Source organism: Prinia subflava, chromosome 12 (assembly GCF_021018805.1).
Source record: "Prinia subflava isolate CZ2003 ecotype Zambia chromosome 12, Cam_Psub_1.2, whole genome shotgun sequence".
Lineage (NCBI taxonomy): Eukaryota > Metazoa > Chordata > Aves > Passeriformes > Cisticolidae > Prinia > Prinia subflava.
The window spans coordinates 1,385,529-1,396,187 of record NC_086258.1 but is presented as its reverse complement, the minus strand read 5'-3'; the positions used below and the strand labels follow the sequence as shown (position 1 = coordinate 1,396,187).

The window sequence follows — 10,659 nt, the reverse complement described above, 5'->3', positions numbered from 1 at the left end:
ATTCATCTGTGGAACTCCATACGGCGCTTCTCCTCTCTCTCCCTGCGTCTGCCAAGGCACCTTAGCAAGCTTATGAGCTGAGAATCACTGCTAAAGAGCTGATCACTGCTAAGAGCTGAATATCACTATAACTAAGCTTGCTAAGTGTTGCCTGTGCCCGGGAGTCTTGCCGGAGTTGCTTGGACAGGGGGGTACGTAAGTGCACCCCTAACCAGGACCAACAAAGGCAGCCGAGACACCGACTGAAGCTACCGGGGAAAAACAAAAGGAAGGGTCAGGGAGAGGAGTTCCAGGGAGCTGTAACAACCTCCTGAGGTGTTGTCCTCTCAGGGCTGGGGCCTGCTGGGAATGCCAGACCAGCAGAACAACCCCTGATCAATTTATGTATGTCAGACAGGAAAAGCAGCTCTTTCCCAGGCCAGTCTGGGGCTCCTTTCAATTGGAAAAGTTTGAAGTTCTGTACATTTCCCCAGCCTGACCTGAAATTTGATGCACCTACAACATGGGAAGCCTGAATTTAACTAAGTCCACTTAGGAGGATTGCTGACAAAACCAGACCTGGTCATTGTGCTGAAGATAGGAAACAGCCCTGGCCAGAGGCAGGGAGAGCCTCCAGCTCCTGAATCCCCTGCAGGTGTCCTGGTACAGCCCAGGGCTGTGGCAGCCTACCCTGCTCCTTCCCCAGGCTGCAGGGAGCAGTGTCCTGAGCACCAAGAAGCTGCTCGGATTTTTAAGTTCCTTCCTTCAGCTCAGCCCACTGTGCCAGACTCCTCCTGACTGAGCTCTGCCCCAAATCTCACCTTCCTCTTCTCTGAATCAAATCTCACCTCACCCTGCCCAGGCACGTGAAGGTAAAGCCAGGGAGTTGCTGAAGAGATCAATGTGTCCTTGGCCTTTGCCTGTGACACCATCCATAAGGAATGATTTGGTGGCCTTTGATCCAAGCAGCCAACAGCCCTGAGCTCCATTCCGAGGGTGACAAACCAGGGGAGCTGGGGTGACACAGAGCAGGGCTGGAGGGAGGTGGAACAGGGAAGTGTGAAGGAAAAGCTGCTCAGCCAGAAAACACGGGCTATCACTCCACATCCACGTGCCCAACCCATCATCCATGTCTGCAGCTTAGGGCACAAACCACATCCCAGCTGTGACATGGACTGGGACGCAGCTCTGGGATGTATTTGGGACTGGGTGATTTAACAGACAGGAGATTCTTTCCTGGTTGCCTCGGGAAAGGACAGAGCAGTGCCTGGCACCCAGAACCGTGGCACCTTTATCCCAAAGTACTCATCAGACACTTCCAGGACCTCCTCAGTGGGGACACCAGTGGCTAGGGCTGGCGGTTCAGGTGGCCACACTCCACTGTCTGATCACCAGAACACTTTCCCAGAGAATCCTCCTGCAGTGTTTTATCCCCCTGCTCACAGGAGCAGCTGGTCCAGGTGTTCCCATCCCCACCCGGTCCCTGCGGCCGTTTACAGCAGCTTGTGGGATTTTTACTATTTTCTTTAAAAAAATACGTGTTTATTTAAAACAAAACACTCGGCCAAGGGGCGTTCACGGGCATGTTAACCAAACTTAAAAATGTAACAGCTCAGGGGGGGGCGGCTCGGCCCGCCCGGCGCGGCCCCCCCGGCCGAGGGGGGCCGGGGCTGGCGGGGCTCCCGGGACAGCCCCGTTAGAACTCGAAGGTGCCGAAGTGCGCGGTGCGGCCGCTGGCCTTGGGCTGCGGCTTGTACCCGATGCGGTCATTGATGAGCTGCTCGCGGCTCTTGTGCTCCGTGCCCAGCGCTCCGATCGCCGCCGCCTCCTCGCCGCCCGCCGCCACCTCCGCCTCGTCCCGCTGCTTCCTGCGGCTCTGCGGGCGAACGGGCCGGTCAGGGCCGGGGGCGGGCCGAGCCCCCCGCGCCCGGCCCCGCGCGCACCTCCAGCTCCTTCCGGACGCTCTCAAACTCCTCGATGTCGTCCAGTTTCAGCTCCAGCCGCGTCGGCTTCCGACGGAGCATCGCGACCGGCGGCACCGCGACAGGCACCGGCGCTCCCGCCCTCAGTGGGCCGAGCTGGGCCACGCCACACCTCCCGGCATGCCCCGCGCGTCTCGCCCTTAAGGAGCACTGCTGCTCCCGGCGTGCCCCGCGCGTACCGCTTGCCCCGCCACACCTCCCGGCGTGCTCTGCGTGCCTCTCCCTTAACGACCGATGCCGTTCCCGGCCTGCCCTGCGTGACCCGCCCTTAGTGCGGCCGCCACACCTCCCGGCATGCCGTGCGCGACCCGGAAGTGGCCGTGAGGCGCCGGAGCCCGAGCGCAGCGAGTCTCGCCCCGTTCCCGTTCTCTGGTTCCTGTTCCCACTCCCCTTCCAGGCTTGTCCTGGTCTTGTTCCCGGTTCCTGATCTTGTTCCCGGTCCCGCTCCTGCCATGGCCACCGCGCGGGCACCGGCGGCGCGCGGCGGGGCGCGGCCCCCCGAGGTGAGTGTCCGGGAGGTGGCGGCGGCTGCGGGCCCGCAGGAGCGGGAGAGGTGGCGCGGGTCGCGACTGCTGCCGCTGTGTGGGGTTTATGATGCATCGGTAGCACCGGAGCCGTTCAAAGGCGCCCGAAGACTCACGTGTTTTTCTGGATTTTTACACAATCCTGATTGTTCTCCCGGGAAGTTCGTGTGTGGCGCCTCTCCGGGGGAGGGAGCCGGGCACCGTTCACTTTCCCCACCCTTAGGCGCTGGGAGCTGGAGGATGGCATTGCCCCTGGCTGTGCTGGCGCTCCGCAGGAGGAGGAAAAGCCTCGCGTTCTAAAGCCTTTTCAAAAAATACCTCTGTGGATAATAAATAATAGAGACACAACACTGCCTGATTTAAGCAATTTATGTGGCATTTTACTTCTGCGCTTTGACCTTTGGGCAAAAACCTCAATGTCCAGTGGCTGCTCTGTCCCTGGGAGTGTCCCAGGCCAGGCTGGACAGGGCTTGCAGCAGCCTGGGATAGTGGAAGGTGTCCCTGCCATGTCACGGGGGACAGTTGGATGGGCTTTAGTGCCCCCTCCACCCCAGATCAGTCTGGGATCCTGAGAGGCTCTGTGCATGGTGCCCAGCCTGGTTTTCCTGGCTCAGCTCGGCTCTGTGGCACAGCCAGGTGTTTGTTGGCTCCTGTGTCCCCAAGCACGCTCCACTCTGTGCTTTTCCCTGCAGCCCCCCAAGGCCAAGCCTGCAGAGGAGGGCGAGGCGCCCCCGGCCAAGCGGGCGCCCATCTTCTACGGGAGCCTGGAGGAGAAGGAGCGGGAGCGCCTGGCCAAGGGCGAGGCGGGGCTGCTGGGCAAGGAGGGCATGAAGGCTGCCATGGAGGCTGGCAACATCAACATCAGCAGTGGTGAGCACGTGCAGCCACCCTTTGTTACCCCTCCCCGCAGATGTGACCCTTCCTAATGTCTCTGCTCTATGGATGTCCCCTCAAACCAGTCAGGGATGGGCGGCTCCCTGCTTGGATCTTCCCATCCAGGAGGGGTCCAGGGGCAGAGATGCTCTAGGGCAGCTGCCGAGGGAGCATGAGGAGTGTCCCTTCTGGAGACATCCCAAACCCACCTGGGCGCGTCCCTGTGTCACCTGCTCCGGGTGACCCTGCCCTGGCAGGGGGGTTCACTGGGAGATCTCCAGAGCCCCTCCCAGCCCTGGCTGTTCTGTGTCCGTGGTGGCTCCGTGCTCAGGCCTGTGTCTGTGCCCAGGGGAGGTGTTTGACCTCGAGGACCACATGAGCGAGCGCCAGGCCGAGGTGCTGGCGGAGTTCGAGCGCCGCAAGCGCGCGCGGCAGATCAACGTCTCCACGGACGACTCCGAGGTCAAGGCCTGCCTGAGGGCCCTGGGCGAGCCCATCACGCTCTTCGGAGAGGGCCCTGCGGAGCGCAGGGAGAGGTGCTGTGCCTGCAGACAGGGAACGGCCACTTAGCAAATCCCTCAGGTTTTCCTGGGAGTTGGGGTGCAGCGAGCCCTGCCACCAGGCAGGCACCGTGCTGTGCCACAGGGCAGCTGGAAGAGCTGGGGGTGTTCAGTCTGGGAAAGAGGAGGCTCCAGAGAGAGCTCAGAGCCCCTGCCAGGGCCTGAAGGGGCTCCAGGAGAGCTGCAGAGGGACTGGGGACAAGGGATGGAGGGACAGGACACAGGGAATGGCTTCCCACTGCCAGAGGGCAGGGATGGATGGGATATTGGGCAGGAATTGTTCCCTGGCAGGGTGGGCAGGCCCTGGCACAGGGTGCCCAGAGCAGCTGTGGCTGCCCCTGGATCCCTGGCAGTGCCCAAAGCCAGGTTGGACAGGGCTTGGAGCAGCCTGGGACAGTGGGAGGTGTCCCTGTCCATGGCAGGGGTGGCACTGGATAAGCTTTAAGGTTCCTCCCCACTCAGCCCAGTCTGGATTTCTGGTCTCAGAACTCCAAGGCGGAGGGAATGTCACACTGATATTTGTCAACTGATAATTCTCTGATTAAATCCAGCTTCATGACTTCTTTTCCAGGTTAAGGAATATCCTCTCAGTGGTTGGCACAGATGCGTTAAAAAAGACCAGGAAAGATGATGACAGGTCAAAAAAGTCCAAGGAAGAGGTAAGGGTGTCTCCTGTCCTCTCAGTGCTGAGGGAGGGATGGTATATCCAGGTTGGGTACATCCTGGCTTTGGCCAGGCTCTGGATCCTGTCATCCCTTCAGGCTTTTTCCATGTTGCCCATTTCAGCAGACCTGTGGCAATGTTTGGTCTCGGTGAGGAGCACCAAGTATGGTTTTTACTCACAGACCGAGCCCTGTGCTGCACTCAGTGTGCAAACCAGGAGAGCAGGTGTGTGGGCTCTTGCTGTAGCAAGTCCCTTACTTTCATTCACACTTGGGAAGAAAAAATCGTGTTCCTGCTGCTGTAGTGTTTCTACCTTTGATTACTCTTTCTGCTTCTGTCTTTCTTCTGAATATGTTTTACCTTATTATTTTTGAGCTGTACTGTAAAAAATAATTTCTGCAGCTCTGCCTTTCTTTTTACTGGGTGATGTGTAAACAAGGATGGACATTTACATGTCAGTAAATGCAGATGAGTCAGGTTCAGCTGGAACGTTGAGTGAAGTGGCAGCATGTCAGGATTGGATCTGTAGGGCAGAGAGTTTGATTTTTCTCTCCAAATCCCTTTTCCTGGGTCTTACCATTGTGCAGAAGGCCCTTAAAAAGAGGCTGGAGCACAGCAGGGTTTGGGGGCAGGTGCTGGAGGAGCTGAGGGGAATGAACACAGGGACAGCAGCACCAGAGCTTTTCCATGAGTTTCATTCCTGTTTTTACAGTATCAGCAAACCTGGTACCACGAGGGCCCACGCAGTCTGAAAACAGCCAGGCTGTGGCTGGCCAACTACTCCCTCCCCAGGTGAGAGAACACAGCAGGGGAGGAGGGAGATGCAGCCGTGTGTCAAACCCAAGGGCAGATCCCACCGTGGGTAGCTCGGGCAATCCAGGGAGTGGGGAGGCAAATCCAGTGAGCCCAGAGCTTGAGCTCTCAGGGGCTGATCAGGCATGAGCCCAGTTTGGGGGAAGAGCAGGGAAAAGGCATTTCCAGCAGCAGGGAAGGGGCAGTGCTGGGGTTGTCACTCCACCTTTGCTCTCCCCAGGGCAGCGAAGCGGCTGGAGGAGGCCCGGCTGCTGAAGGAGATTCCTGAGGCCACCAGGACATCCCAGAGGCAGGAGCTGCACAAATCCCTGCGGGTAGGTTTGGCAGCTGCTCTGCTGCTGTGTTCACAAGGTTTGGCTGATCCAAAGAGCCCAGCAGGAATTGAGCTGCCTGAGGTGCTGTCCAGATGCACATCAGTCTCTGCAATCTTGGGAAGTTCTGCTTTTCCTCTTTCCCTGCGTCTCTAAAGTGTGTTCTGACTCCTTCAGAGTGCTCCAGGGAGTTGTATTTTGTCTCTGTGCATGGCAGAGGGTCCAGAGACATCCCTGCCTTGCCACTTGCCTGTGAGGCTAAAGGATTTTATTCCTGGCTTTGGCACAGGTTTGGCTGGCTGGGAGCCAGGGAGTCCAAGGGAAACACCCAACTCCGTGTGGTTGGGATGACTCTGAGATGCCCTTTCTGAGTATGCTAAGCCAGATCCCCAGCTTAACCAAACAGAGAGGCTCAGGCACAGCGTGTGCTGCCCCCCTAATCCTGTTTACTCCAGAGGATTTGCTTCTCCCCTCTGCCCCCTCTGTCTGCTTGGATTCTTTGGATGAGTTGTGGAAAGATGCCAAACTCCAGCCAGGTCCGTGTCCGAGCTGCAGCTGCAGAGCTCTGGGGCTGGGGGCACATATCATGGGTGGCCCTGGGGGGCTGAGCTGTGCCCCCAGGCCTTGCTGGACCACCTGGGCAGGCTGGCCCTGGCCCTCCCGCCTGGAACTGGCTCTGAAGCAGCTCCTCCCTTTGAAAGTGACTTTCCAGGGGCCTCTGCCTCCTCCTGTGCACATTTGCCTCCCTCACTGCAAGCTTTGGCTCGGGATACCTCTGGGCTGGCTGCACTTTAGTCATTTATTGATGGTTTTCTTTGTATTTTTTGCAGTCCTTGAATAACTTCTGCAGTCAGATCGGGGACGATCGCCCGCTGTCCTACTGCCACTTCAGCCCCAACTCCAAACTCCTGGCCACGGCCTGCTGGTGAGACTGCCTTGGCAGCACCTGCTTTGAGGGCTGGGAGAGCATAGGAATGTTTTTGGAGGCTTGGGAATTTTGAGAAGCTGCTTCTTCCTGCTCTGAGCTCTTACCACTTCATTTTAGAGCTGAGCAGAGTTTCACTGATCTGAGCTGGTTGCCCCAAGTGTGTCGGTGTTTCACCACTGCAGAACCTCGGGGTGGCTTTGCAGCTCTCTTTGATCTGTTCCTTGATGTTCTTTTCTCCACTGACATCCATTCCTTGTCTTCCTCAGGAGTGGGCTGTGCAAGCTCTGGTCTGTGCCCGACTGCAACCTGGTTCACACCTTACGAGGTAGCCAGCGGCTCTCACTGAGCCTTTTGGTCCTTTGTTCCTCTCAGTGCTGAGCTCCCACATCTGAATTACCTTGGGATTTAAAATGTTGTGTTTGGGCAGATTTCTGTCTTACTGAGAGCATTCCTTGGCTTGGGAGCATGGGAATGTGTCATAGAATGAGAAGGAAAGCCTGGCCTTTAGCTCAAGCCTCAGCTCAGAGTTAGCTGTTTCTATTTCTGAACAGTTTTGTTTGGTTTCCAAACCTGGTTTGAGTTACTTGAGTTACAAACAGCAGCAGTTTTGGGCAGGCCACTTGACAACAGTAAGGTTCTTTGAGCAGTGGTGATAACTCAAACTAAATACAGATGTGAGGAGAAATCCTTTGATTCATATGTTGAATTTTGTCTGCACTTTGAGGGTTCCAAACCTTGATGCTGGATACTCTGGCCTGGGTGCTCCAGGAAGTGCAGTTTGGCTGGGGGTGGCAGGGCAGTGTCACCCAGACCTCAGGACACAGTGGAAGTGTTCACTGGCACCTCCTCACCAGTACCAAGGAAATGCTGCTTTTCTGGAGAACTGGCCAAGATCCCATGGCAGACTCTGAATTTTGGTTTTCCCTGCCCTTCAGGACACAGCACCAACGTGGGGGCAATCGTGTTCCACCCCAAGGCCACGGTGTCCCTGGACAAGAAGGACATCAGCCTGGCCTCGTGTGCAGCTGATGGCTCCGTCAAACTCTGGAACCTGGAAAGGTCAGAACCATTCCAGATGTGCACAGCTGCAGCATTGCTGTGCTGGGATTTATTCCACGTTCCTCCAGACATTTACCATCCTCCTGCCAATATGACCTTCTCTTGTAGTTACCCCTGTGCACTCCCTGGCCTCAGTATGTGCCAGCCTCTTCAGCAGGAGGAGAGATCACCCTGATTAGGGAGTCAGGGTGAGGGAGATTGTCTGAAAGGGATTGAGGCAGAATTGCTGCTGGCATTGGTGAACTGCTGGGGGTGATGGATGAAGGTTTGAGGACTGTTTCATCCTAACATCTCACTTAGGAGAAAATTTGCCCTCTTGGATATTAAGGAATGAATTTTTGAGTGGTTGGAAGGCGCCAGGATTTGGAGAGGGATTGACCAAATACACGACCAGGCACAAGAACTTCTGCTTGTGCTGCAGACAAGTGCCTGTCAGTGCACGGGGTAGCTCTGGCAGATGGGCAGCACCTCTCTCAGGCCTGGGAAGAGGAGACAGGCTCTGGTACTGAGCCTCAGCATCACCTGATTGAGAAGTGGAGCCTGCGGTGCTCCTGGGAAGGGCAGGCACTCCCAGAGCCCAGTTGTTTATCCTTAACTGAAAATCACAGTTTCTAACAAAAGTGCCCCTGTGCAAAGGGACAGGGGGGTTGTCAGGCTCATGTGACCACGTCTCTTAATGAACCTGTTGGAAAGAAACTTCACTGCTGTTCAGATTGTGTGTGAAGGCTCCTGACCTGCTGCCTGTCATTCCAGAATAAATATTCCCTGCATCCTTCAGAACAGCAGGAGTTGCTGCAGTTCAGGATGTTGTGTTGTCAGAACTCCTGCAGTTCAGGTAGCCTGTACTCCAAAAGTGCTAATGACAAGGGCATTGTTAATTTTCATTAATCATCATCATCATCCCTGGAGAGCTTTACAAGCAATGGGAGGTGTGGAGAAAGGGTTTCACTCAGAGCTTTGAGTGTGACCCAGAGCTTGAATTCAGAGTCATTTGCTACAGCTCTGATGTTCCTGCCTGGTTTGATTTCATCAGCAGAGCTTTTGCTGCCATCACAATGCATGGGCAAGGGCCTGGCTTTGCTCTGTGGGCAGCGGCCAATGGTTTGTTCTGTGTTGCAGTGATGAGCCGGTGGCAGACATCGAGGGACACAGCATGAGAGTGGCTCGTGTGATGTGGCACCCGTCAGGGCGGTTCCTGGGCACCACCTGGTACGGACTCCTGGGCACTGGACAGAAGTGACCGTGGGCTGCCCGGCTGTGGTGCCAGGGCAAGGCTGGGCCAGTGGTGACCACAGCTGGGCTGTGCAGTGTCAGTGACAGGTCATTGGGATTCCCAGTGTGAGTCACTGTTGGTCTCAGCTGGGAATAAAATGCTCCCAGAGCTGGTGAAATATCCTGTTACTCTCCCTGGAGTTACAAGGAGGCCTCAAGTTACACCAGGGAAGGTTTAGGTTGTATATTTTGGAAAAAGTGCCTTCATGGAAAGGGTGGTCAGGCAGTGGAATGGGCTGCCCAGGGTGGAGTCACCATCCTGGAAGTGTTCAAAGCCCATCTGGTTGTGGCACCTGGGACATGGGTTACTGCTGAATGTGCTGGTGCCGGGTTACCACTCGGACTCGATGGTCCTGGAGGGCTTTTCCAGCCTGCATGACTGTGTGATTTAACAAGTGCTTTGTTCTTGCAGCTACGATCACTCATGGCGCCTGTGGGACCTGGAGGCCCAGGAGGAGATCCTGCACCAGGAGGGGCACAGCAAGGGGGTCTACGACATTGCCTTCCACACCGACGGCTCCCTGGCCGGCACGGGGTGAGCCCTTGGCTCTGCATGGCTGGGAAATGTGACCAAGGGCTTGCTGTGACCAGAGATTGCTGCTGGGGAATTGGCTTCCCACTGCCAGAGGGCGGGGATGGATGGGATACTGGGCAGGAATTGTTCCCTGGGAGGGTGGGCAGGCCCTGGGTGCTGTGGCTGCCCCTGGATCCCTGGCAGTGCCCAAGGCCAGGCTGGACATCGGGGCTGGGAGCAGCCTGGGACAGTGGGAGGTGTCCCTGCCCATGGCCAGGATGATCTGTAAGGTCCCTCCCAGCCCAGCCCAGTGTGTGACCCTGTGATTGCAGAGGCCTGGATGCCTTTGGCCGGGTGTGGGACCTGCGCACGGGCCGCTGTATCATGTTCCTGGAAGGGCACCTGAAGGAGATCTATGGGATCAACTTCTCCCCAAATGGGTAAGGAGGGAGCTGGCACTGGTGTGGGAGCTCCGAGTGTAAACCCCACACCCCAAACACTGCTCTCCCTCCCTTCCTTGGCAGGTACCACGTAGCCACGGGCAGTGGGGACAACACCTGCAAGGTGTGGGACCTGCGGCAGAGGAAGTGCATCTACACCATCCCTGCCCACCAGAACCTGGTCACCGGCGTCAGGTTCGAACGTGAGTCCCTGCTGCTCCCTGTCCCCGCCCCTCCTGCAGCTCAGATCCACACCTGCAGCTCAGCAAGGCCTGTGCTGGTGAGCAGAGATGTCACGTTTTCCTTTGCAAGTCTCACTTCTCCCCTTTGCTCCTCCTGTGCAGCCAACCACGGGAATTTCCTGCTCACGGGCGCCTACGACAACACGGCCAAGATCTGGACCCACCCTGGCTGGTCTCCGCTGAAGACGCTGGCGGGGCACGAGGGGAAGGTGATGGGCCTGGACATCTCCCTGGATGGGCAGCTCATTGCCACCTGCTCCTACGACAGAACCTTCAAGCTCTGGACAGCAGAGTAGCTCAGTGGGGCCAGTTATGGACTGGGATGGGGACACTGCTTTTTTATATTAAAAAACAAAATAGGAATCCAGTGTGTTACAGTAGCTGCAGTCATAGCTGCTCTGGAGTTTGGGTGTGTTTGAAGCACCAGTGTTGGCCCAGGCTTGGTTGGTGTCAAGTCTTAGGGATTTTCCCACTTTTTGGATTGTTTTTATACTTTCTT

General features: G+C 56.8%; 2 protein-coding genes across 2 annotated transcripts; one reads left to right on the top strand and one right to left on the bottom strand.

Moving 5' to 3' along the window:
• Positions 1-1,548: 1,548 nt before the first annotated feature.
• Positions 1,549-2,094, bottom strand: CDC26 (cell division cycle 26). The gene is made up of 2 exons (XM_063409916.1): positions 1,923-2,094; positions 1,549-1,855 (listed from the first exon to the last, which is right to left on the bottom strand). The coding sequence occupies exons 1-2, from the start codon at positions 2,001-2,003 to the stop codon at positions 1,676-1,678; spliced, it is 261 nt and encodes an 86-aa protein (XP_063265986.1). The 5' UTR covers positions 2,004-2,094; the 3' UTR covers positions 1,549-1,675.
• A 158-nt stretch (positions 2,095-2,252) lies between these two features.
• PRPF4 (pre-mRNA splicing tri-snRNP complex factor PRPF4) lies at positions 2,253-10,523 on the top strand. Its single transcript, XM_063409906.1, has 14 exons — positions 2,253-2,464; positions 3,178-3,355; positions 3,708-3,894; positions 4,490-4,577; positions 5,294-5,373; positions 5,615-5,708; positions 6,536-6,630; positions 6,900-6,958; positions 7,569-7,692; positions 8,812-8,901; positions 9,377-9,499; positions 9,811-9,918; positions 10,003-10,121; positions 10,263-10,523. The coding sequence occupies exons 1-14, from the start codon at positions 2,414-2,416 to the stop codon at positions 10,454-10,456; spliced, it is 1,590 nt and encodes a 529-aa protein (XP_063265976.1). The 5' UTR covers positions 2,253-2,413; the 3' UTR covers positions 10,457-10,523.
• Positions 10,524-10,659: the final 136 nt, after the last annotated feature.

Bases quoted from the DNA above. Each gene is read 5' to 3' on its own strand.
- CDC26 (XM_063409916.1), bottom strand. From the start codon at position 2,003: ATGCTCCGTCGGAAGCCGACGCGGCTGGAGCTGAAACTGGACGACATC. The intron at 1,856-1,922 runs GTGCGCGCGGGG...GTTCGCCCGCAG, and splicing joins GCGTCCGGAAGGAGCTGGAG to AGCCGCAGGAAGCAGCGGGA.
- PRPF4 (XM_063409906.1), top strand. From the start codon at position 2,414: ATGGCCACCGCGCGGGCACCGGCGGCGCGCGGCGGGGCGCGGCCCCCC. The intron at 3,895-4,489 runs GTGCTGTGCCTG...CTTCTTTTCCAG, and splicing joins CCTGCGGAGCGCAGGGAGAG to GTTAAGGAATATCCTCTCAG. The intron at 9,500-9,810 runs GTGAGCCCTTGG...CTGTGATTGCAG, and splicing joins GGCTCCCTGGCCGGCACGGG to AGGCCTGGATGCCTTTGGCC.